We start from the raw sequence: 25,234 nt of genomic DNA on the forward strand, positions 1-25,234 counted from the left end.
ATAAAAACTTGCCAGACCTCTCCGTGTATTATTCAGAAATGTATCTCTATGGAAGTTGGACAAGGATTTTTTAGAGTAGCTGTCATGTTTTTTTTCCACTTGGAAAATCTAAAAGACCAACAACAGATCAAGGAAGTGGTGCGTTTGTTCAATCAGGTGTTGGAAGGCTTGATGCTGAAGTATCAGACGGTCACTTCATCATCAGTCAGTCATCCTTACTGGAAACTACGTCTGCCTGAAACTGATTCCTGCCGAGAGGAAGATGAGAGAATGGAAGTTGTGATTTTTTTTCTTAACGTCGTGTCTCTGTGTTCGTTGCAGGTGTACGCTCCGTCTGCCAGTACAGCCGACTACAACAGGGACTCACCGGGTTATCCTTCGTCCAAACCTCCCAGTACTGGCTTCCCAAGCTCTTTCTTCATGCCAGGTATCGCATGCACACACAAATGTGTCCCTTGTCAATCCTCCCGCTTGGTTCCTCAACCAGTGTCCGTAACTGTGGATACTGAGTAGCAGACAAATAAATAGTTGTTGAAATAAATACTTTATTATACTGAACTTTTGCAGGACACTGGGGTCAACAAATGAACTAATGATAGGATGGTACCAGTGTGATTTTGAGCATCTCCAGAGCGCTTCCTGTTTACGAGTGTGCAACATCATAAATATCTGAGACTGTTTGAAAATATGCACCTTTATCCCTGTTTTTAAAAGACATAAAGGTGACACACCAGATAGTTTGTTACAGAGAAGAAAATCAGAAGTCATCCTTGGAAACAACTTAACCAACACAGCCAAACATAAAGCAAGTCGAGCAACACAAGGCAAAGCAAACCACCTAATTTTACTTACAAGGGCGAGGAGGTCAACACAGTGTCTGACTTTCAGCCTTTTATTTCTCAAAGCTCTAACCAGTGACTAAATGCCAGTCCAGCCTTCTCTAGGGTAGCTGTAGGATAGCTGAAGGCCCATAATTGGTGTTGCGTGACAGCACTGTAAAGCGTTACCTACCTCTTGCAGACGATCATACTCAATCAACCAGAGTTACATCGTGCTATCAAAGGTTTTGAAGATGTTCATTTAAAGTTAAATGCTGTCGTTGCATGCTTTTGTTTAAATTTGCGTTCAGACTGAAAGAAAGGTGAATTTCTTCTTTCTTTTAACGACACTAATTGGACTGCGGGAGCATTTTTTCCTACCTATCGATAGGCAAGTGATGGCAAGTCAGGTTCGTCCACCACAGATCTGTGTTAAAAGGGTTATTGTCCTTTTACCTCGAGAAGAAAACCAGGTGTCCCATTTACATGGATGTCTTCTGAAATCAGGTTACTGCATAAAGTGGGTCAGATTACTAACCTGCATGTGAGCACACAGGCTATGTGTCGCTTTTAGGGCAGAATGATTCTGAGAAAGACACTGCGAACGGACTTGAACGTAATCATGATAGCATAGCAACATTAAGGCTACTACCAGCTCAAACACTTAGAATGTTAGTTTTCTGTAGGAATTACCCCCTAGCTGTGCTTTATTTTAAAAAAAAAATTATGAATTAACACATAAACATGTATTATTTATTGCACATAAAGCCTTAGTTACTTAGTAAATACCTATTTTCACACAAGAAGAGAGGAAGCTCTTTTTGTGTTATGTCTTGTCTTGCTTTAGCTCTAACCTCTCCTCTCTGTGTATGTCTGTGTCTCTCTGTCAGATGGTCACCACAGTGGTGATCCCTGGAGCAGCAGTAGTAGCAGTATGAGCCAGCAAGGTTACCACAGCAGCATGCTGGCGGGCGGGAACTCAACCCATGGCCCTGCACAGAGCTCATCCTACTGCGGGATTCATCCTCACGACAGACTGGTGAGTAGAGCTGTCAGTCGTAGCCTATACAAACACCGGCATCTGACAGTGAATGAAGGTTGTAATTTGGAGTTGTCAAGAGCAACAACCATCACTTAAATCTATCAGTAAAGACAAATATATTAAACACCAAAGTCAACATGTTGTATTTATCCAGTTATCTTTATCTGGCTATGTTGTGTTTTATTGTCTGTAAGCTGAAAGTAGTCATCACAGCAGTCATCATGTTAAAGTTGCATCTTGCTCCGTCCGTTTCGCTGCAGAGCTACCCGTCACACTCGTCTGCAGACATCAGCTCCAGCCTTCCCCCGATGTCCAGCTTCCACAGAGGGGGAGGTGGCGGGAGCGGGGCCAGTCACTACAGCACCGCCTCTTGCACCGCCCCCACGAACGGCACAGAGAGCACCATGGGTAAGACCTGTGCTCTTGAAGCAAAGCATAGAAGTCACAAGGTCACCGCTGAGCTTCAAATGCTACTTTAGAACTAAGAGAATGATGAACGCTTGTTGACAGGACATACTAGGAGTAGGTCACTGTAAAGTGCACACCTGTTGAATGAAAGAATAGAAAAGCTTCATGTTATCAATTAAATGGAAATCAAAGCATCCATTTTAACATGAGCCTGTGTTCAGTGCCAATCAGCACGCTAATATGGCGTTATGTTTAACTCAAAGCAATTCTGCGTTCTCAAAGTAAGTGATGACGTGAAGTTGCAAGGTGCATTTCACTGACTTTTTTGCTTATGAGTACCAGAGCTGTAAACCTCAGACTTCAGACCTGACTTGACCTGACTGCTGACTGCTTGGACTTGACTGAGAGACTTGATCCCCTGACTTTAAATTGAAAACATTCGTACGACCTGTGATTTAGAGGCTGACTTTGCAACCTGGACTGAACTAAACAACGTTGACCCGTGACAGGAGAAATAAAAAAAAACTTCTGAAAGCTCTGCTGTGGGTAAACTGTTGACATATCCCTTATGATCTTATAAGACTTCTTACTCTTATCATAACATTTTTATCATTTTCATCTTGCAGTGAGGATGAGTGATGAGACTCATAGGATTTAAACCACTTAGAAAGTAAACTTCTTGATCAGGATTGGGCAGTCCCAATCAGAATATAACCAAACTGAAATAAACACCTAAACTCCATTTTGGCTCGACCTTGGCATCACTTACACACACCTTCATGCATGCACGCACACACAGCTTGCCATATGGGCCCCTTGCTTGGAGTCCCGCAGAACAAATGGGACAGCAATAAGAAACAGATTGAAAGTTTGTTTTCATGGAAAGACATCTCCAACATTCCGCACAGATATCACACGCGCACACGAGCCAGAGCATATGAGTGTAAACACAAGATGAGCCTAATAAAAAACATGACGCTGTTGTTTAAATGTAAGCATATGACACATGTGCACACATATGAAGGCTTAAACACGGCCTTCGTGAGTGTGTTTACAGCCGCTTCTCTGCATCGCTCTGATTTTGTTCTAGTAAACAAGTGAGCTTCCTTCACAGAGACCAAGAGCTCTGGTCACTATGGAAAATGTCCATAGAAACCTCACAAACCACCTCCAGCGTAATTCCCATCTGTCCATCTGCATAATCGGTATGTTCTGTTTCTTTCAAACCAAGTCACATACCTACATTTAGGCTGGAGAGCACTGGATGTAAGGACAGGCACAGAAGATTTGTCTGGTGAAAAAGAAAGGGACCGTCTCTAATCGAAAGGACATATTTCCAAATGTGTGTGTTTCATTCTAATAAACTAAATGCTGTTAAAAAGCATTTGCATACTCAAAACATCAGGAAACTTTCACACAAGTCCTTAAAGTAGATGAAGAGAACCCAATCAAACAAATGAAACAGTAATATTATGCTTTGATATTTGTTTATTCAGGAAAATGAGCCAATATTACATATCAGTGAGGTGCAAAAGTTAGTGCAACTCTACGTCAATTTCACGGCCAAACTATAGAGTCCCATCTGTTCAGCAGTATTTCCGATCAGCGTAATGAGACTCAGGATTGTTCAGTGCCCTGTTTGTTTTAAAGAATCTGGGATTTGTCACTGGTCTTCACAACACATGTTTGCGGAAGTGTACGATGGCACGGAGAGCAGAGCTTTCTGAGGAGCTCAGAAAAAGAGTTGCTGTTACTCATCAGGCTGGAAAATGTCACAAAAACATCTCTAAAGAGTTTGGAATCCACAAATCCACGGTCGGACAGACTGAACAAATGGAGAGTCAAGACAACTGTTACCCTTCGTATGAGTGGTTGACCAACGAAGATCACTCCAAAAGCAAGATCACAGTTAAGGTCACAAAGGAACCCAGAGGAACTTCTAAGCAGCTAAAGGCCTCTCTCACATCAGCTAAAGTTACTGTTCATGAATCCACTATCAGAAGAACACTGAACAATCATGAGGTGCATGGCAGAATGACAAGGATGAAGTCAGTGCTCTTCAAAAAAAACACAACTGTGCCCACCTGCAGTCTACTTAACATCATGTGGCGAAGTCAGAAGCTAGCTAGCGTCCTTGTTTGGGCCTGTTTGCTGCATCTAGACCAGGAACAGCTTACCATCGTTGATGGACCAATGAATTCTGAATTGCATCAGGGGGTCACAGCAGATACTGAAAACAAGGGGTTCACTTACTTTAGCACCTCATAGGTATGTACAAATGATTCCGTTTTCTTGCATAAATAAATAGAAAAGTATAATAGTTCTGTTTCATTTGTTTGATTAGATTCTCTTTGTCTACTGTCACAACTTGTGTGGAAAATGGGCTACAGTTTAGAGTCACTATTATGCAGAAATGCTTTTAAGCAGCATTGCGTATTAAGCCTTGATACTCCAGTGTATGTTTCGGTCTCCAGTTTGGTCTTACACGTTTGGTGCATTGCTGGAGAGAGATCGTCTCAGGTTTTACTATATGTTGTGCTCACACTGGAATATTTACAGACATAGATATGCTCAAAAAGTCAGAATGCACACTGAAATGCTAGATTCATTGTCTTTTTACAATGTGGAAATAAATGAGGTATTCTCAGAGAGGAGAAGAGTACATGGTAAAAGTACCATTATGATTAAAGTAGGTTAAAGTCTTTTAACTGCAGTAATGGCACTCTGATGAAACAGCACACACTGTAAACAATTAACATGTGGAATGGCGCGTGCTGGACATTAAACACTGAGGAAAAACTAAATATTGTTCTCATTCATAAATTAAAAGGAGATTTTTCTCTTTGAAGATGTGATGGACACAGACAAAAAAAAAAAAAACACGAAATCCAGTTTCATCCGCTGAAAACTCTCCTCCTTTCTGGCCGTAAGCTCTCATTTATGAAAAAAGATCCTCTCCTGCATATGTTCTAAATTATGCATCAAGCGAGGATCTGAGTTTGTGCGTGTGTGTTTGCGCGTACGTGCGCGCGTGTGTAGCTGTAATCCCTCAGATGGTTTACTACGCCAGTGGTGTGGCATGAGTGAGACATGAGGCTTTAACCCAACAACATATGCTGCCTCCTGTCTGTCTGTCTGTCTGTCTCTCTACCTGTCTCTCTCTTCTTTCTAACAGCTTAAAGAAGTCCAGTTCTGCCAATCACTGTAATGGATTCATTTGCCGTGAAAGGATATGTTTTTGCTGTGCTCAGTGTGTGCCCGCGTGCATGTCTAACTTGTGTGTGCGAGCGTAAACTTTCCATCTGGGATCTGCTGTTGGGAGAGATGTGCAGTGAGCATGTCAGAGTTTGTGTGTGTGTGTGTGTGTGTGTGTGGGCGCTCATCTGGTCCTTTGAGGTCACTTCCCTCCTCTCTGGCCTCAGCGCTCTTCAAGTGTGTGAAACAGATTTAGTTGTATTTAAAGTCCACACAAACACATGCTGTCAGACATTTGAAACTTGAATAGATGTTGAACGTCGGTCCCCATTAAAGTCTGTTTCTGATTCTTGTCACATTATTTGAATAAGGATCTGGTTGTGCAACCATTTATAACAGCAAATAAATTTCGGAGCGAAGTCAGCTGTGTGATCAGCGGATTTCCTCGCGGGGCCAAAAAAAGAAAATCTCCGCAGAGCTTTTAGCGAGTTCAGCTGCAGTGAACTTTCATCGGAGAAGTTGCTCCGCTCAGAAACCGCTTTGGCAGCGCTGACCTTTGAGGTAGCAGAGCCGAGGAGAAGCTATTATATTAGCTTTGTCACATTATCCACTTTTAATCATTAAGCAGAAACCTCGTGAAAGATCCAGCACAGCCTGCAGTCACTCAACGGACTGCTCTTGTCCAGTTAGCGACTGAACATGAAATGGAAAAAAAACTTCCACTCCTCTTTTCTCACTGAAAAAAGGAACAAACAAAGGCTAAAATGTAGACCGGACAAAAATCTGTGGACAAAGAGGGCAAAATAATTCATGAAAGTCCGTGTGTTGGAGGTTTAGGTTGAAGATAGCATTCCATTCTCTCTCCTTTTCACACTGATGGTGCAGTTTCCCGTCCTAATGAACATATTTGCTGCTTTAAGTGCACCATGGATGGGCTGAATAATTAAATATGTAGTTAACATATCCCTATTCACACGGATACATCCATCTTTTCCCCTGTTTATGTATGTGTGTGTATGTACGTGTGTGTGTGTCACAGCTAACCGAGCACCAAGCGGAGCAGCCAGCAGCTCTCAGACAGGAGACGCCTTAGGGAAAGCACTCGCATCGGTAAGTACAGCACATACACACACACATTTCTATGCACACACACACATTTTGTAATACATTTTTTAACTTCTATTCAAGTGTTTTGTGATATCTGTAATTATATTGGCACATTGTTTCCCCACTCTTGCCTATCTGACAGTTATTATTTTTTTTTCTTTCCCACAGATCTACTCTCCAGATCACACGAACAACAGCTTCTCATCTAATCCCTCCACCCCAGTCGGCTCCCCGCCCTCCCTCACAGGTAATCACATGGACCATGCACGGTCCAGTCACCACACACCGGCCACATTTTCACAAAAACCAGAACTAAACCAACACTGTGGAAGAAGCAGAGCTAAATCACAGATGTGAGGACTTGGACTTGTTTTAAACGACCTGAGACTTGACATCAACTCGGTTTAAATGACTTGAGCCTTGACTTTTAACTTATCTAGAATGACTTACCTTTGAATGACTTAAGGCAATATAACCTTGTTTCAGATGACTTGAGACACGACTTTCAAATGACCAGAATGCTGACTTTTACTTTTACTCAAATGCCTTAAGACTCAAAATGACTTGACTTGAGTCTTGTTTTAAAAGATTCTTCTTCTTTCAAACAGCTTAACATACTCTTTCTTTTGAATTGGGCTTGAGTGGTTACAAATGAATAGAGAATACTTGACTTAATCTTGACTCAGATTGCTCTTGACTTGACCCGACCTGGGACTTGACCTTGTTATAAATGACTCAAGACTTGACCTGAACTTGAACTGACCCCGTTAAAAATGGACTTGACTATGAACCTCTAAGGTTACTTTTGTTTAGTTTTTTTCAGTTTTAACCCAAAATGGCCCTTGACTTTCAAATGACTTGTCTTAAACAACTTAAGACTTGACCTGAACATGTTTTCAATTACTTTTTTTCTTTTCTCAAATGACCTCAGCCTTTGAAATGACGTGAGTTTAACTGCTCTCAGATGTCTTGGAAGCTGACATGATTGGACCTTGTTTAAAAACGTTGGACTTTTAACATATCTGTGTAAAATGACTTTTGACTTTTGAGTTGGACTTTTTTCTCTTGAGACTAAGCTTGAACTTGTCTAAAATGATGTGAGACATGACTCAACCTGGTTCCAAATGAAAACTAACTTAATTTAAACCCTTGTCAAATACCTTGAGACTTGACATCAGCTTTTTTTCAAACTTGACTTGACTTGACTTGACTTAAATACAGCTCTGGGAAGAATAAGAGTATTATGTTAAAAATAAAAGGTTATTTATAGACATTAAAAAATAATTCTTTTTGAGTTCTTTTCGTTGAAATCAGGTGAAATAGCTTGACATAAAGCCAGACCTTAAAAAACTACTAACAACGGCTGTGTCTCCTCCCCACACCCCTCCAACACTTATTCCCACCAATTATTCCTCCTCTCAGCTGATGCTGTAAACTCCAGCCGCTCCTTAAAGTGAAAAATGACTTTTCCTAATAATAGTTGTGTCGAATTTGTCTCTAATTGTGGCTGCTACACACCGTTTGATATTTCTTTGCCGCGCCTTGTGACTGATAGCTTTAATTACGAGCACCACTTTGCACTTTCCTACCAGCTCTGCAAACACAAGCCCCCGTTCCTCCCCCTCCTCCTCCTCCTCCTCCTCCTTCTCGTCATTATAGCTGCCTAGGATATTGCCTGCTAAACCATAATTGGTGTTTATCATTGTGTCAGAGTTACTCTACTTTTTACAAATTAGAGATGAAGCTTATTAGAGCAAACTTCATGCAAATTGATATCCAAGGCTAATTCTGTGAGGGTGTTTTACAGCGTTGGACTAATTTACCCTGCCGTTTAATACATATATTTGTATTTGCACATGAATGTACCCAGGTGATTATTCATTAATTAGCATATGGAAATGAGCATGTAATATGAATAAAGGAGAGGGGAGAAAAAAGACTGCAAGACAAAATGGGAAGACAATAAAAAAGAGAAACATGTGCTAATGAGATGGGATCAGAGTTACAAGGAAAAGATCAGCTGTGAGGGCAGAGAGAGCAACGGAAGGTTAAGAAAAGACAGAAGTGGAGAGGACAGAAAGAGGAGAATAAAGGAAAGTAGACGAAACAAAGGGAGAGAAGCGGGAGTGGTGGAAAAGGGAGGAGGAATCTGAAGTGCTTCACCTGTTCCGTGCTTCCCAGCACTGCTGGGATTACAACCTAACCCTCGCACAGCATCGTGAACACGCTAGTTATTGCTTGTAATTTTCATGGTGAGACATGGTGACATTTTTTTTTTTTTTTTTTTTTTTTTTTTTTTGCTAAATCAAATCTCCCCTTAACTCGCCAATAAAATAAATGGTTTTCAGGTAAGGTTTTGAATATTTAATGGGCCATGGATACTAAGCATTACATTTTGATCAGTTTTAATTAGGTCCACGACTTTCAAGTCATTTAGCGATGAAATGTTTGCTGTACAAAGTGCATCAAAGTTAGTGCCTGATGTGCTATTTAGCATGAAAGGCTGTAAGCTGTAATCTCTGTGAGGATCAGTAGTGGAACATTTGCTGGAGCTTATGTTGACTGAAAGCCTGGACATGGTAATAATAATAACAAAGTGATAAATCTACTTCATGTGCATTTTAAACAGACAGGAACACACTTGTACACTTTACGTAGAATTATCACCTGTGTGACGGTGTCAGAAATAACTGATATATAAGCTTTGTTAAAGTAGAATTTATATCTCATGTGTTGTATCACATTAGATTGCACTGGTGTTTGCAACAAAGTGTAAATCTGCATGAAATTTCTATCTCAAGTTCAACTTACTTTTATGCTGTTGTTACGCTGGGTTGTGTGCCAATTTTGGCATAGTGGCCAAACTGTATTACTACAACTTCCGCGTGACTGACTGGCCTAAACAGTATATTTCCAAGTATAATGTAAGCACTGGAGATGGAGCATATTTTATCATCTATCATCTATTTTATGCAAATTTTATCCTTTGGTCAAACAGCATTTACAAAGTGGCGAAAGCTGTAGGAATATGTGTGTGGGGACAGCAGGAATTCAGCAAGTCTACTAGTTTGACTGAGAGGGACGCTAGCACATGCTTTATTGACTTAAAAAATGTGCTCGAACATCTGGGTACAGAGGGAGCTTTGGAGATTTATTGGGTGCCACTGAGCAGCTTTCACTGAGTGAAAGAAGCGCCATCTTGTAATCCGCTACCCGATTCTTGATAGCAGAAGCGGAGGGAGCTATCCTGTTAGCTTATTAGCTCTGTGTGTCACTTTTACTCAGACCGCTTCTCGCTGTGACACTGTAAACAGCTTCACAAAAGAAGAATGGTTTCCAGATGGAGTATGGTACATACATTTGAACTTACTGTTATCAGTAAGGATTGCTCGCGATCTTCAGTAAGAAATAATGTAAAGTACATTTCTGAGACCAAAATGTCAGTAGGGGGTAATGCTGCCTTCAGTTGGAACTTATTAGCTTGTGGTTAAAACATGGAAAGTCAAAAACACAAAATGGTTTACTTGTGAACACTAAAACACAATAAAAATTATACCCAGCATAAAAAGGAATAAAAAAAAAAAAAAAACAAGAAAGTTTTGACACCCTTTGATGTCAATAGCTGTCTTGCACTAGCATCTCCATGGCTTGCTAGCATGTCAGCTGTTAGCTCATCAGCTGCAGCTGCTTACCAATGACCCCTTTGAGTAGTCCCAGTGTTCCATTCTTGTTTCCTCTGAAATCTGTTGAAAATACTCCCACCCCCACCATACCATCATCTCTCAGAGCCTCATATGAATGTGAATCCACACAGGTCGCTGTCTCTCCTCTTCCTACCAGCTAATGAGACCTGTCGACTCAGATGTGACCCTTCTGAGCGGCGACCGGCACAAAAGCAGCGGTGAACGGCGACACAAAGCTTGTTTATTCTGCGGAGAGTTTATGCTAATCAGCCACTTGTACCTTTTCAAAGACAAAAGCCTGATATTAGCATTTTTGTTCCGAGATATGAGTTGGTTTGTTTTTGTCTTCTCTTTCACGTCTTTGTGTCTATTATGTCCGAGCACCACGAGTGGATACAACGAGAGTCTCCTCGTGTGTAAAGACGTTTTGTCTGGTGTTTGGTGCTGCACATCGAGTGGCCTCTTTCTTTGACGTATAAAAGCAAAGGATGATTTGGCTCTAATCCACACAGAGACATCTAGCTATTTTCTGCAAGGTCACAGGGGGCTGGAGTCTTTCCCAGCATGCACTGGGTCTGTCGCAGACCACACGCACATGAAGGGATGTCAGTTGGAACTAAACGAGATAAATAAAAGCAGAAACACTAAGAAGTTATGTTTCCTTGTCTCCTTTCTCCTAGCTGCCAGTTCAGCCGTCTGGTCGAGGAATGGCGGACAGGGAGCATCATCGCCAAACTACGAGGCTCCGCTGCACTCTCTGGTATGCACACATCGGCTGTAAAATCTGATGTTGTTATCTGTATTTTGTTATTTTATTTTTTTAAAGTTCCATTCATTGAAACTTATGTCATCACAATACTGTGGAGATGGATAAGCGTTTAAAGTTTTCTCACTTGCATACATTACTTACCTATTCTTACTTTCCCAATGGTTCCGAATGGTTCCAATTCAACCGCCTATTATATTTGAAAACCAGTATTGTTTTTACCTGACCAATTGACATTTCAGTTTCATGAAAACCTCATCCCTGGCTGAATGTTAAGAGTCAGAGCTGGTTGGGCCGACAAACGCAGGGTAGAAGGAACATTTAGAGAGTGTCTTATCTCTTTTTTTGTGCTTTCGTCTTGTAGCAAAGTCGTATTGAGGACCGTCTGGAGCGTTTGGATGATGCCATCCATGTACTGCGGAGCCACGCGGTGGGACCGTCGACGGGTATGACCAGCGGTCACGGTGACATGCACAGCCTCATCGGGGCAGCACACACGCACAACGGCGCCATGGGTGCTCTGGGCAGCGGCTACGGGTCGGGACTGCTATCAGCCAACAGACACTCCCTCATGGTAGGACTGGAGTTTTTGGTATAATATTGTGGTGATGCCGTGGTTAAGTAGCAGTAGTTGTAGAGCAATGTTGTTAGGTTAGGTTAGGTACGATTCAATTTGGTACGATTTGGTTAAATTAGGTTCATACACATTTTTAAGATGAAATACTGATGTTGTTACAAGCCATTCTCTGTAGTTTGGCTGGAGTCAAACAAAAAAAATACTTTGTGAAGTTTTTGATCCTCAGTTATGGAACTGATTGGAAAATCAAGGTCACTTACTGTAAGCCAAATAATACTTTACCAGATAGTTTGAGTGAAAAAAGGTGAGAGGAGAGGAGGTTTAAATGGAAAACATGAAGTGGGACAGCTATAATGGTTTCCATATTTAAGACTGGGGGCTTTTTTTTGTCAACTTGAAACAATAAACATAAAGAACCAAACAGCTGTGAGACATAAGGAGATGTAGGAGGAGAGAGAGAGAGAGAGAGACAAAGAGAGTGAGAGAAAGACAGAGAGAGAGACTAATCCTGATGCCCGATCATGTTCAGTCAGACCTACGTTGTGAAGTTTTTGAGGCCTATTTATTTTATGGAAATTAATAAAAGAAAAAAGGTAATTGCCGCGGTTTGTAGAAATTGTCTCATTTGACACATTTTAGGCTTAGATTAGGGCCGAATGGAGAAGCTGATTAATTAATTTTATGCTGAAAAATCAACATTTCATCGGCTAAACAATCAATGTTCAACCCTTAGCTTGGTGGTACGTTGTCATTATCCCTGTTAGACACTATGTGTATGGTCAACAGTGTTGTGAATCACGACGTGGCTTTAATGAGTGCAGCTGTCTGCAGCGATGCAAGCGCGCTTTACCGTGTTCCCTCTACAGTAGTACAGGAGCTTTGGCCCTCATCTCTGTTCTTTGTTAAAGTATTTACTTTGATGTGTTGTTTTCTGGTTTATGGAGAGCATCTGTGATCGAGGAGTGTTTGTGTGTGTGTATCTGCATGTGTGTGTGTTTGTGTGTGTGCTGGCCAGCTCCCACAGAGATTATCTTCTTCTCACGCATGTCTGTCCAGCTGTCTTCCTCTCCTGCAGCTCCGGGCTGCATCACTGTCCTCTCACCTTTGTCTCTTTCTCTGTCCACATGTGTGTTCTATCTTGTCTTTCCTGCTACTTTCTTCCCAGAACCGCGCTCATCTAGTACAACAATAGATAAAATACATAGCATTAGACAACACACCAAGGAAATGTACTTCAATTCAATGCAACAATCCACTTTTACGAGCCTGACAAGTTTTCAGTCTTTGATGAGGGGGTGGTATGCTTGGCTGCATTATAATGAAAGGTGTTCCTAATATTTTGTCCACACAGTTGGGGGGGTGGGGGATATTGCTAAGCCCCTTTATTGTATTACACAGGGTAGGTGCTCAGTGAGTTTATACTAATGAATTGAATCATGACGTGTAATGTTTGAGCTGTGGGCTAAAGTTGAGTCCAGAGAGCATCCAAATGCAGGACACAGGAAGTGGCCTGGAAAAGCAAAACAAGCTTTACTTTGCTGATGCAAGATTACATCATCTAAAGCTAAACACGGGAGTCAAAAATCTGGCATGGTATAAGGAAGCAGTGGCACAGAGAAAACAAGGAAACTGCAACAATCTGGTGACTGGAAGGGGGAAACACTATTTACTGTATACACAGATGGCTGATTCAGACAGATATTCACTGACATGTGAAGAAAGGGGTTTCAAAATAAAACAGAGGCGGAAACTGCACAGAAAATCGCCAGACTCAGCGAAAGAATCTTTACCGACCCTCCAGGTCCGCGGAGCACTGTAGCCGGCTTTAGCTCTTGGTTTAAAGGCCCACTTGGTGCCTGGCTCTCTCATCACTTTCAGCAATCATGTTCCTAACAGCAGCAGACTGCTGCTTTCAGCAAACAAGCTCAGATAAACCCATTGCACACTACCTGCTCAGAGCCAACATGCAGACAGACACAGTGGCCGGTTTCATTCACACAAATCCTAGACGTCTACTTGGGACATCTATGTTTGGAGAAGGCATCTGTGGAAGAAGAAAGAACCCATAATTTGTTTAGTTTAGTTTTTGACAGTTTTGAGTAACTTCATAAGGCATGTCTGCTTTATAAGATGTGCTGTTCAGATTGAGCAGCAATGAGACTGTTGACACTGCTGTAAGCTTGATGAAAGTCCGATAGAACATGTTTGCAGAATATAAATAAAGCTACAGTTCCATCATTTTTACATTGTGAGAAACATCAGTAGAATTTGTTAAGACTTTAAAGAAGTGAAAAGAAGAGAACAGTGTATTTGGATACATGAGTAACTATTGTTTTTTTTAAACTAAGCCCTCCTCTGCTTTTTGGACTACAAATTTGGCATTTGTTTTTATGAAGTGATGTTGAGGTCTAGCCCAAGGAAACATTTCTAGTTTACTTCTCGTTGAGATTTAATATTTTTACAAACTTCTTTAATCTGGGTCTAATCTTGAATTCAGTCCAAACACATCCCAGACCTGTTTTTATACGTATGCAAGCAGCGTAAAAAGAGAATAAAGCGAGGTGAAAGACGAGTGCTGAAAAACACAGTTTACTTATGAACTCTTTAAAACGCACATAGCGCACACACACACACACACACACACACATACAGGAGCTCATAAATGGCCCCATGTGTTGTCATTAGGACCCGTGTGTGTGCGTGTTTATTCAGGCTCTGGATTATTGGCTCATAGAAAAACAGACTCATTACCGAAAGGGGGTGAAAACACAGCAGCTCTATAGCTACACGCTGAGACTTCGAAATAGCCAGCAGGAGTGCATGAGGCTGGTTAACATCACATCTCGGGAACCCGAACCCCCAAACTATGTAGAAGGTGAAGGATCCCATATTTCATTTGTTTCAGTTACATATTTCTTAATAAACTTGAATCCAATTCTTTCCTATTTCATGATAATGAGAGAAGCCAGACGATTTAAAGAATGCGTGCATCTGCTTTTTGGTCCAGGTTTTCCAGATGGAAAATACGCTGCCTGCGGCCTGTTTTGCATGACTCCTAGCTTCCTGAACCTCTAGAATAAAGGTAGCAAGTGAAAACTTAGCAAGAAAATGGGCCAGGTTGAGCTAGTGCCTCATGTTAGAGTAGACAAACAAAACTTGATAAATAAAAAGCTGGATAAAAAAACTTTTTTTTTATCCAGGATACAATTCCATCCTCAGACAGTGTGTCTCATGTACTGTGTGTACTTTGTAGTTCACACACACACACATGTATGCACGCAAAGTGTTTCCACGACATAAACAGGAAGTTTGAAAGGAAGAGACTGCATAGAATTATAGAAAAAAAAAAGAAACGAGTGGAAACTAGAAATAATAGAGTGAGAGGAAGGAGTGAAGTCATCTCTAAAATGATGCCATTGTGTTTGCACCGAGGCTGTTTTTCTCATAAAGTTCATACATTTCTTTCTTTCTTTCTTTCTTTAGCTTTCCTCTATCTATCCTCCTGATGTTTTCACCGTTTCACTTAACCCCTTGAAGATGCGACAACTCTCTCTCCTCCTGTGTTTTTTATGCTCTCTCACACTCACTCACACACACACACGCTCGTTTGTCTTGTTTTTCTACATATTTACGCTGTCCCATATCTCCCGTCACTTCTGTTTTCGTCCTCCTATAGATACACTTAGTTCACTCTCTCGCTCCGTTTCTCCCTCTGCACACATACATCCACACAGCTGTATGTAGTTTGGCAGTGCCTGCAGGCTGAGGTCATAACTCTGGGAAAACAGGTGGCAGACTGATGTGGTTGAGAGAGAGAGGGAGGGAGACAGATCCAGTACACAGAGATGAGTGCATCATAAACACACATTAAAGTATGTAAACACAGAAGTAGATGCATATGTTCGAATAGCCTCTTTGTTTTTTTCATTTAGGCACGCTGCATGTTCATATGACACTAAGTGATTTTGGGCTATCGTTGGGCTGATATCAAAGTAGCCTGCCTGAAAACAGTCGAGCAGCGGAGACGGCGAGTGACGTGACAGCTGACTGAATGCGATCTGGTTTAAAACAAACTGAAGGGGATGAAAATGCGCAGCTCTTCAGAGTCTCCGAGAATGTGTTTTCTTTTCCGCCGTGTGCCCGCTGATGATGTGTTTAAGTCACGCTTGTAATTTTACTACATCCTGGCTCAGTTGGGAGGGAGACTTTAAAAGGAGGGCAGAGATTTAGAGCGAGGAATCTCTCTCTCTCTCTCTCTCTCTCTCTCTCGCTCGCTCGCTCTCTCTCCATCTCCCTCTTTCACTCTCTCCATTAAGCAGTGTTACAGTAAGTGAAATGGATCATAATCTGCATCACTTTGCTGTAAAACACACTAATGCCTTTTAATACTCTGCCCACCCTTAATTCACTTCTCTGAGCAAATGGACATCTACTTCCCCCCATTTACCTTCTGTACAATAGTTGCCGTTCAAATGAAGGGAAACAAAGTTTTAGACAATAGTTTGCTTCTCTGCAAAATCCCTAAATCCCTAAAGATCTTATGGAAAACCCCTCCAGAGCATTTTCATGTCCATGGTTGTGGAATGACATTTTCAGTAATAACATACTGTAATGTGCAGTTGTCCACATACATATAGTCATGCAGCGTTATGGTCCTAACCCTATCAACACCAAAATAGCAAAATTATGTATTTATTTAAATTCCATATACAGCATTCAGCGTGGTAGTAGGTGTGGTTTGACTTCTATTTGCTAATTTATTCAGCGTGTGATGCTAAATAAAATCACGCATAAACCCATACCTTCAGCTGGCAATCACTCTAAAGTAATCAACCAAAACATATTAAAAAAAAAAGACAGTTGAAAAGCATTCGTTTCTATTTTTAATCTCTAGCATCCTCAAATGTTTGCATTTCATTCGAAAGTATGTGGCCTGCTATGTTTCTTTTAAACATATACGTTCCTGATGGAATAAATTACAGCATTGTATGCTAATATGTGGCGCTGAAATATGGTAATACTGTTGTTTCAGCGTTCGCCTGCTCTTTATTCTAACGCTGCATAGTGTGGTATGAATATTCATGGCGGGAAAAAGAGGTTATGATCGCTGGACATTCGTGCTTAGCCTCTTGTTCGTGAATATAATTAGATAAATAAACTTTAACAACCTTGATAATTGTTTAATACAACATGGCTTTGAGTCTCAGGTCGAGGAGTGAAAATACGCTAAACTTAACCTTTTTGTACAGAAAAGTGTGACCGAAAGTGTAATTGTATTTATATAAAGGAAAACATTATAACATTAATAATTCATTTAGGGTAATAGGTGGGAGCTTAATTTAAAACAATAAACGTATTCGTGGCATACACATGATCTGGACATCATCAATAGGATCGTGTTAAACATAATACAACAATAAATAAAATTAAAAATGTGCTTGAAAGCAGTGAAGCTGCAAAAATGTTGAATATGATGTGAAAAAAATACAAATAACAGCTCAAATTCTGCAGAAGACCCATTGTCACACAAACAAAGTGTTTATAATATATTAAGTCATATGACTGTGAAGTACAGAAACAGTTCGTGAATGTCCATTGCCTTTCAAATCTACATCGAGACTAGCAATCATTTGCTAGCTTTTTTTTTCCAAGCTTCCACCTAGGCCTTACATTGATTACATGATGTTCTGGAAAAACCTACTGAATGGGGAAAAAACAGAAAAAAAAAAAAAGGAATTTGCTTTAGAGTTGTGATGCTACAACCTGGCAGCATTAAATATCAAATTTCTGTGTCGATTTGTGGATACTTCTCACTGCTGCTATTACAGATCGTCTGTGTTGGCTTCAGTAAAATATTTCCATCGTCTTTTTCCATGTGACACATTCCCTACTCTGTCATCCTTCATTCTGTTCATCATACGGAAGAAAAAAATAAATCAACGTATATGTTACGCCATTGGAAAATGTTGCTGTACTTTTCCTCTCGCCCATGATGGAAGTCCAACCTCAACATTAAGCTCTGTGTGTGTGTGCTTGTGTGCGCGCGTGTGTGTGTTGACATAGCTACAGCAGGTGCTTTCTGTCAAGTGTTCAGGCAGTTTGCACAGAGAAGAGACTGTACAGTTTGGAGAATGTTCCACTGTGTGCATGTGTGTGTGTAAAGTTTAGACCAGCGTAGACTCCAGTCTTGTTAATAATCTGTTTCAGTTGCAATTGTATGTCAGAGACATACGGTCTTCTGAAATTGAATCTTTTAATGATTATGTGTCCCCTACATGTCATTATGAGATCCATATGACACACAAGCCGGCTAATTAGAGGAACCTTTCTTGAAGTATGAAAATGCCCCTGGTTTTTTCTCATTTAGGCAAAGAAATTTTAAGTGTCTGCTTATGAAGTATGAAGAAATAATGTTTTATGAAGTATAGCAGATATTTTCTGCCTTTGTTTGTTAAGACTTTTAATAAGAAACATCTTGATTAGATTAATCTTAATCAAATTTGAACTAAAACGTTACAGAAAGAACACAAAAAGATGACTTTTGGTCTGGAGATGAAAACAAACAGCGCTGCTTTGCCATTGTGGTTATGGTAACAAACACTGAGTAGTAGCCATGGAATGTTCTGTATCAAATACATATGAGATGTGCATTGGTTGGAAACATTTGGTTGAGCTATCCATCCACCTGACTAACTTCTTACATTTGGCGTAGGTTCAGTGTGTCATCATTTCCTCATTTGGCTCCTTTAACATCACTTTGGCCACTAGGTGGCGCTGGTACTATGACAACCAATGACGATGAGCCGTCATTAATAACAGTCCTCATGGCGCCCGCTCTAGAGTTATAAAATCTGGATGTGTGGTGTCTTTGGGTTAGCTTCAAAGTGGACTCCCTGCTTCACGCTACCTCCTTCTAGCCAGCTCTGAATTTCTTTTTGCAAAGGTGCGGTTCTTTTGCAACAGTAATTGAAAGCGACAAATGGAAATTGCAAAATTCCTACTAATACGGGGTGAAATATTAAAATTTACAGAGTCTGTAAATTGACAGTTTATTTTTCTTCCCGCTGACGTGTTACTGCAGCAGCGGAGGCAGGCTTGTCCCTACTGTTTACAACTACATGACAAATTGTGTGCGTCTGTGTGCGTGTCGTCTCTTGACCCACAAATTCCTTTTTTTCCTCCTCTCTTTCATCTTCCTGTGTTAATCATTGCACTCACACACTCATTTTAAAAGAACACACTTCCTGCTGAACGACAACATTATGGATGACAGCTACTCAGCACCTCTACCTTTGTTTCTGCATGACTCTTTTCTATTTCAATCCGCTTTATCGGAATAACATTTATATTTTTCCCCTAAGAAAGAAACAATAATAGTCTATAAAGAATTCAAATAGTGTACAAAGGTGATCTGTTAATATATCAATCTGCTAATAAAATGCCACTGTTAAAACAAAACTTGAGAATAATTCATATTCTCAGTTATATGACATTATTTACATTATTTGCATTTGCAACATTATTTACACGTAATGTTGTGTCCAGGACTGGAAATCCAACCTCTGTACTTTCTAAGTATTACCACAGCGGTATTGTGTCAAAACCTTTGAAGAACAACTATCTGATTAGATTTTCACACCTTTCATTATATTTCCATTTAAACCAGGAAACCTTTCTCACCCTTATCAGCTTAACACTCACCAGATCAAATACGAACAGCAATCTGCTCATGTAATGTGAATGCTATCAGCCCGTGCTATCGTTACTGTTTGAAAGCACACTCTTGTGAATCATACTGTGTAAACCAGTTTTTTTTATACTTAATTGGAAAATAATGATATCACCTACCGGCAGACTAGTTAGTGGAAACTTTTGGACCTGGCATTCATGATGGATGTTACTTAGACATGTACCACCCACCTAGACCAGACCAGGCACCCCCACCCCATAGCAATGACACTCCTTGATGGCAGCAGCCATCCTCAGCAGGATGCAGCCTGACACAGACACACACACAAAAACGCTTTAGGAACAACTACAAAAACATGAAGAACAGCACAAGGTGTTGACCTGGCCTCCAAATTCACTAGATCCCAAACTGATCAAGTATCTGCAACATTGTGTTGCCAGACACCACAGGACATCCTAAGAAGGCCCATGTCCATTCTCTGATGAGTCACAACTGTTTTGGAGGCACAAGGGAGACCTACACAATATTAGGAAGGTGGTCGTAGTGTTGTGCCTGGTCAGTGTATGTAAGCGTAATAAGAGAATGGACACAGCTTAAATATAGCTTCTTTTTTTTTACTTGTCTGCAACAGTGTTTCTCAAAGTTTTAAACGGACAACCTCCCAGTACATTCAGGTTAGTGTTCACCGCCCCCCACCCTAACAACATTTGGTTTCTCATAAACTGTCTGCACTTCCTTTGTCGCTATCAAAATCTGCACATTTAAGCCCTACATTTACTGATGCTGCATAGGAAAATCAACACTGAAGAAAGTGGTTCCAAACTTGTTGGATTTTTTCAGTAAAAAAAATTTTTTGTAAATATATGTTGTTAAAAAAGATTTGTGAACATTTGTATTCCAGACAGAGTAGTTCAGAGGATGAATTTGTCCTGCACACAGCACCCAACTCTCAGATTTTGCAAGGTTCTTGAACACACAAACAGGGGGCATTTTGAAAACATGTCATGTGACATGATGGTGAAGTTGAGCGCAGTGGCTGTTTGAAAAGCGTTCCTTTGGCTGGTGCTTTCAAGGACATTTTGACATCTGAGGTTTGAGAGTTGACTGTTGAACAGCTGTTTTCTTTTTAAAGGAAGAAAACAATGTTAGCTTCACACTTTTAACGGCATCCATGTATGAATGTTGTTTGTACACTGGGTTTGATTTTCAGACCACACGTCACATGAGTGCTTTCCAGTGGCCAAGAATCAAATCGCAGATGTCAGAGCGTCTTTCATCTCAACTCTCACAAAAAGCAGAACAAACCAAAACAAATGTGAACACTTACTCAAAACACTCCTAATTCATGGTCCACTTACTAGCTTTTTTCACAGCTATCAGTTGTAGTTTGTGGCAGTGCCTGGCAAAATTAGCTAAACAAGCATATTTCGTTATTTTATGTTATTATTGGCTGCACGATCAGGTCTATCTGTCATCCAATCAGATGTGTTAAACCTAAGGGATGGTGGAAAAGTGGGCGTGACTGCACCTCATGGCAACTATTGGGTTTACACCAGCAGCAGATTAGTTTATGTGTAATTTATTTATATTTTCTCCTCCGTCTGCCTCCTCATCTTCACTCCTCATTGAACAAAATTAAGGAAGAGAGAAGGAAGGCTTGTTAAAATATAAAAGCCCTCCATTAAAAATGTACGCCACCCTCTCTGTCTCCCACTCTGCTGCCATTTTGCATTTGGGAGTCGAGGCAGTGATGAAAGGCAGGGAACGGAAAGAAAAGACAGAAAGAAAGGCGAAAGACAAATAATAAATAAGGGAGCAAGCAGACGTGTTGATGGATCGACCGAGGTGGCTCAGTTAAAAAAAAAAAAAAAAAAACGCGCACACACAAACACGCGTGCATGCTGGCAAGCCGGTCGACATTTTGTGATATTTGCATGGAGCGAGAGGGGAGTTTGGCATGTGGCAGGCAAGATCTCGCTGTCAGCCAGCTGGATTAACAGACAGACAGGGGGATTTGATTTTCAAAACAACTTTATCCACACATCATGCAACACATATACAGTATATAGGATATTAAATGTACGTGTCAAAACATGACCAGATATCATTTTAAACTTACCTTAAGTTTCTATCCAGAATAGTAACAGCAGGTCCTGTTTCCTAAGTCTATATAGACTATAGCTTGCACCTCAACATAACAGACACGTGATATCCATCTCATCTGATTCTCTCTGCTTTAACAAAGCCTCTCCTACAATACAAGTAGTAATCTGCAACCTTATCCCACTGCTCCTGAAACAATGACAATCCTGTGATTTGCCAACTCCTGAAGAATCCCATCATTCTTTTCTTCTTTTACACTTAATCCGTCGCATGTATTTCTGATCGGCCTAGAACCCCGTGGAACCCCAAATTTCCAAGCGCACTCCCACCAGAAAGAGGTTCAGGAGGGAAAAATGTGGTTCTTGTTGGAAAACCACAAAGTAGCAGAACCCGAATCACTGATGGCGACAACAACATCAGTGGGTGCTTGTTTAACAGGAAGACCTGATAGAAAATGTACATTTATACATAATTGACTTGCGTAACTTAGACTGGAATACACATTTGTCATTAGAGGCTGGTTCACAACGGGTCAGCCTGCTTTCCTGCTTTCTAGAACCAGAACAATCCTGGTTGAAAAGCAGTGTGTGTGTCAGTTGATCTGTCACCCAACTAAGTCACACTGCTGTGTAATGACAAACACTAAGGAAAACAACACTGGGGCCAGAAAAGTGTTGTTCTTGCTTATTTTGAGCATATCGGCGGCTCATAGATCCACACGGGGGATTTTACACATCAAGCATTTGTTTCCAGGTCTCGGGGAGGACTACGTATGTGAACAGAAATGTGTAAAGCCCAGGGGGAACTGAATGACAAACTGCCTCACGCGACATCACCTGAGTCAGCATTTGAAAAGTTTGAAAAAGAAAAAAAAAGTCTAGGTATGTAGCGTCACAAAGAAGGGAACTCACCAGATTTCTACGATAGAATGAAGCCATTTTGCCAATAAACTTATGAACTATAAAAACAGATTTGGATAAAAGTGATAGATCTTAAAAAACAAGTTGGAATAAAACTAATAATATATACTGTGCATTAAAACACCTCATTCTGTGACAAAGATTGATTTCTCCTCTCAGCACCCCATGCTTCTGTTTTAACCGAAAATGACATCAGCCAAATGGATATGTCACAGGCTGCTAATTGGTCAATAATCCACCCCCCAAAACAGAACATGAGCACCATGTGAGGTAATATAAAATAAATGATCACACTGTGAAAGACCCTCCACTCTGCGTCCACACTGCCCGTCAGCTACCAATCGGCTTTGATCCCAGCATTTATATAGACCCTTTTTACAGTATGCACATCTATCATGATTCGTATCTATCAGTGCGCTGCTGATATGTTGAAAGTAAAACAAAGCTCAGGGAAGGGAGGGTGACAGAGAGACCATTATGAACGACAGGATGACATGAGGAAGCTGGCATCACACACACAAAGAGAGCCCATCTCGTGCCAAAACAGTGAGTCCCTGCTGGAAGCTGCTCGGTGCTCTGGGAATTAGAAATCCCACAATTAAACATATGGGCATTAAGATAATTGTCAGTTGTTGTGCTGTCATGTGTGCGTGATAGTGTGTGTGTGTGTGTGCGGTAGACAGATGGATCGGATTCAGCAAAGCACACACATGCAAACGTACAGTATTTCCATGAAAACACGTTAAAAGCAAGGAGACACACTTAAGTTCCCCCCCAAAAAAGAAGAAGAAAAAAAGAATGAAAGAAAATGTAAATATACATGTCAGACATGCAGATATGAACCTGTATGGAGACACACACACATATACACACTCAGTCTGGAAAATTTGGAATTTAAAAAAAAAAAAAAAAAACATTGGGAGGAATGATGTGTGTGTGTGTGTGTGTGTGAGCGAGAGAGGGAGACAGATGGAGATCATCAGTGTCTTAGAAAAGCAGAGTATGCCCTCAACAGGGCAAAGACTGAACTGCAACATCTGGAGGGGCAAGAAAGAAAGACAGAATGAATGAATGAAAGAAAGAAAGAAGGTTTTTACTTTCCCAAGAACATTGTATTTGATTTATTTATTTATTTTTTTGATGTCATGAGACAGTTTCTGTCCTCCACTGTCCTCAAACTGAATTGCTCTAAATTAATTTAGCATAATCCTTGACTGGCTAATGTAATATTCAAATTATACCTTTCTTTTACAAGAATCATCTACAAATATGATAGTAAAATACATAAATAAATGATTTAAATTCTTAATTTAGGGGATTATGTGTGTGATACCACTGTTAAGTGCAGGACAAAAGGTACGTTACTTGTATTTATCTAGCCAAATATCTATGTAAAATGTCAAATATCAGGCTACAGAGTAGCAATCTAAGTTCAGATCACCTGAAAGCTACAAGATATACACTTACTGCAGTTTTCAGAAGCAGCCTCACTACAAACAGTATGATATCATCTGCTCAGCCCCACTAGAGAACCGTTAGAGCTCTGATCAGAAATAGTTCGAATCACATTTTAAACACCCGTGGGAGAAGTTGACAGAATTAGTGCATATTGAAAACCAGATACTCGGTGAGAAAAAAGCTAGACTGAGCAATTTAAAATTCTGACTGAGGGCGGCTTCTGTGCTTTTTGTTGCGCCATGAAAAAAACTAAACCGTCAGTGAACTGATCGCATTAAAGAAGGCTGTGTGCAATCCAGTCACTGAGCTCCGTTGTTGTCCAGAAACTAATAATAATGAGTGCAGACTGTAGTTTATTCTGACTCAGTTTAACAAACTCCATCCTGCTGCCGTGAATACTCACCAGAGCCCCAAATCCGCTACTGAAAATAGTCCCCTATGAAAGCACTTCCTTCTGTTTGAGTAATGCTTGGTAAAAACTTAACTGCTAAACTGCACTTTTTTCAGTAGAATCTGTAGGGAAATAGTGAAAGATGAACATGCCAAATTGAAGTTTAAACAAAGGAAAGGCCTACAATTCTCAGTCAGAGGAGAAAATACCCAGAAGAGATCAAAGCTAATACTGTGTAAAAGAAAGAGAACCCAGAGAGGATAAGACATGAAGCAGGTTTAGACCACAACTGGACTTTGAAGATGTTAGTAGATGTGTCTCTGTGCTGTTTCCAGTTGCAGACCGACCTAGAAGCATCTATTTGTTTGTATGAACATCTGTCTTACATCTTTCTCTCTCCTCTGTTTCATAGGTGGGCTCTCACAGAGAAGATGGCGGCAGCGTAAGCAGTTTGCGCGCAGGACACTCGATGGCGGGCCAGGTGCCGGTGCCTCAGCTGCCAGTTCAGTCGGCCACCTCGCCGGACCTCAGCCAGCCCGACCCGTACCGCGGTAAGAACCACCCCGCCACATCATTCACAGTGACTCAGTGTTCTGAAGGGAAAGAAAATGGGAATGAACAGAAGCAAACAACAACAGTGGAAGAAGAAGAGGAAGGTGAAGCTCGCCAGATCAGTTCCTGTATCTCAGCATCAACAGTGTGGGATTGTGGTCATAGTCACATATGCAGAAGGAAAAAAAACAAGAAGCAAACAAAAGTTCTCTGATTCATACATGTGTCTTTGCTTTGCACCAGACAAAGAAACAAAGATGCTGGGATGGACAAACTCTATCAGCATCTGTTGTTTTTGCGCGTGTTTCCATGTAGGCGCAGGCGTCCGACTGGTGTCCCAGCATGCACTTGTGCATGCACACACAAACACTCAAAATGCACATTTCTAACTGAACACGACGCTAGGAAGAAGAAGAGCTGAAAATAAGTAAAGATGAGACGAGATGAACTAGGAGAACAAAATAGGAAAAGAAAAAAGCTTGTCAAATGCCAGAACAAATACATAGAAGCCGAAAAAGAGGAAA

The 25,234-nt window shown here is 40.8% G+C and overlaps 1 protein-coding gene across 3 annotated transcripts in view; it reads left to right on the forward strand.

The window, feature by feature from the left end:
* Positions 1 to 25,234, forward strand: part of tcf4 (transcription factor 4) — a 212,010-nt gene that overhangs the window by 172,644 nt on the left and 14,132 nt on the right. For all 3 annotated transcript variants that reach the window (XM_084572010.1, XM_084572009.1, XM_084572011.1), the window contains 8 exons: positions 322 to 427; positions 1,709 to 1,857; positions 2,121 to 2,268; positions 6,503 to 6,573; positions 6,739 to 6,817; positions 10,934 to 11,013; positions 11,384 to 11,593; positions 24,571 to 24,709. In XM_084572010.1, the coding sequence (XP_084428136.1) occupies positions 322 to 427; positions 1,709 to 1,857; positions 2,121 to 2,268; positions 6,503 to 6,573; positions 6,739 to 6,817; positions 10,934 to 11,013; positions 11,384 to 11,593; positions 24,571 to 24,709 (982 nt within the window). The remainder of the gene's footprint in view (positions 1 to 321; positions 428 to 1,708; positions 1,858 to 2,120; positions 2,269 to 6,502; positions 6,574 to 6,738; positions 6,818 to 10,933; positions 11,014 to 11,383; positions 11,594 to 24,570; positions 24,710 to 25,234) is intronic.

This window comes from Chelon labrosus, assembly GCF_963514085.1.
Source record: "Chelon labrosus genome assembly, chromosome: 22".
Taxonomy (NCBI): domain Eukaryota; kingdom Metazoa; phylum Chordata; class Actinopteri; order Mugiliformes; family Mugilidae; genus Chelon; species Chelon labrosus.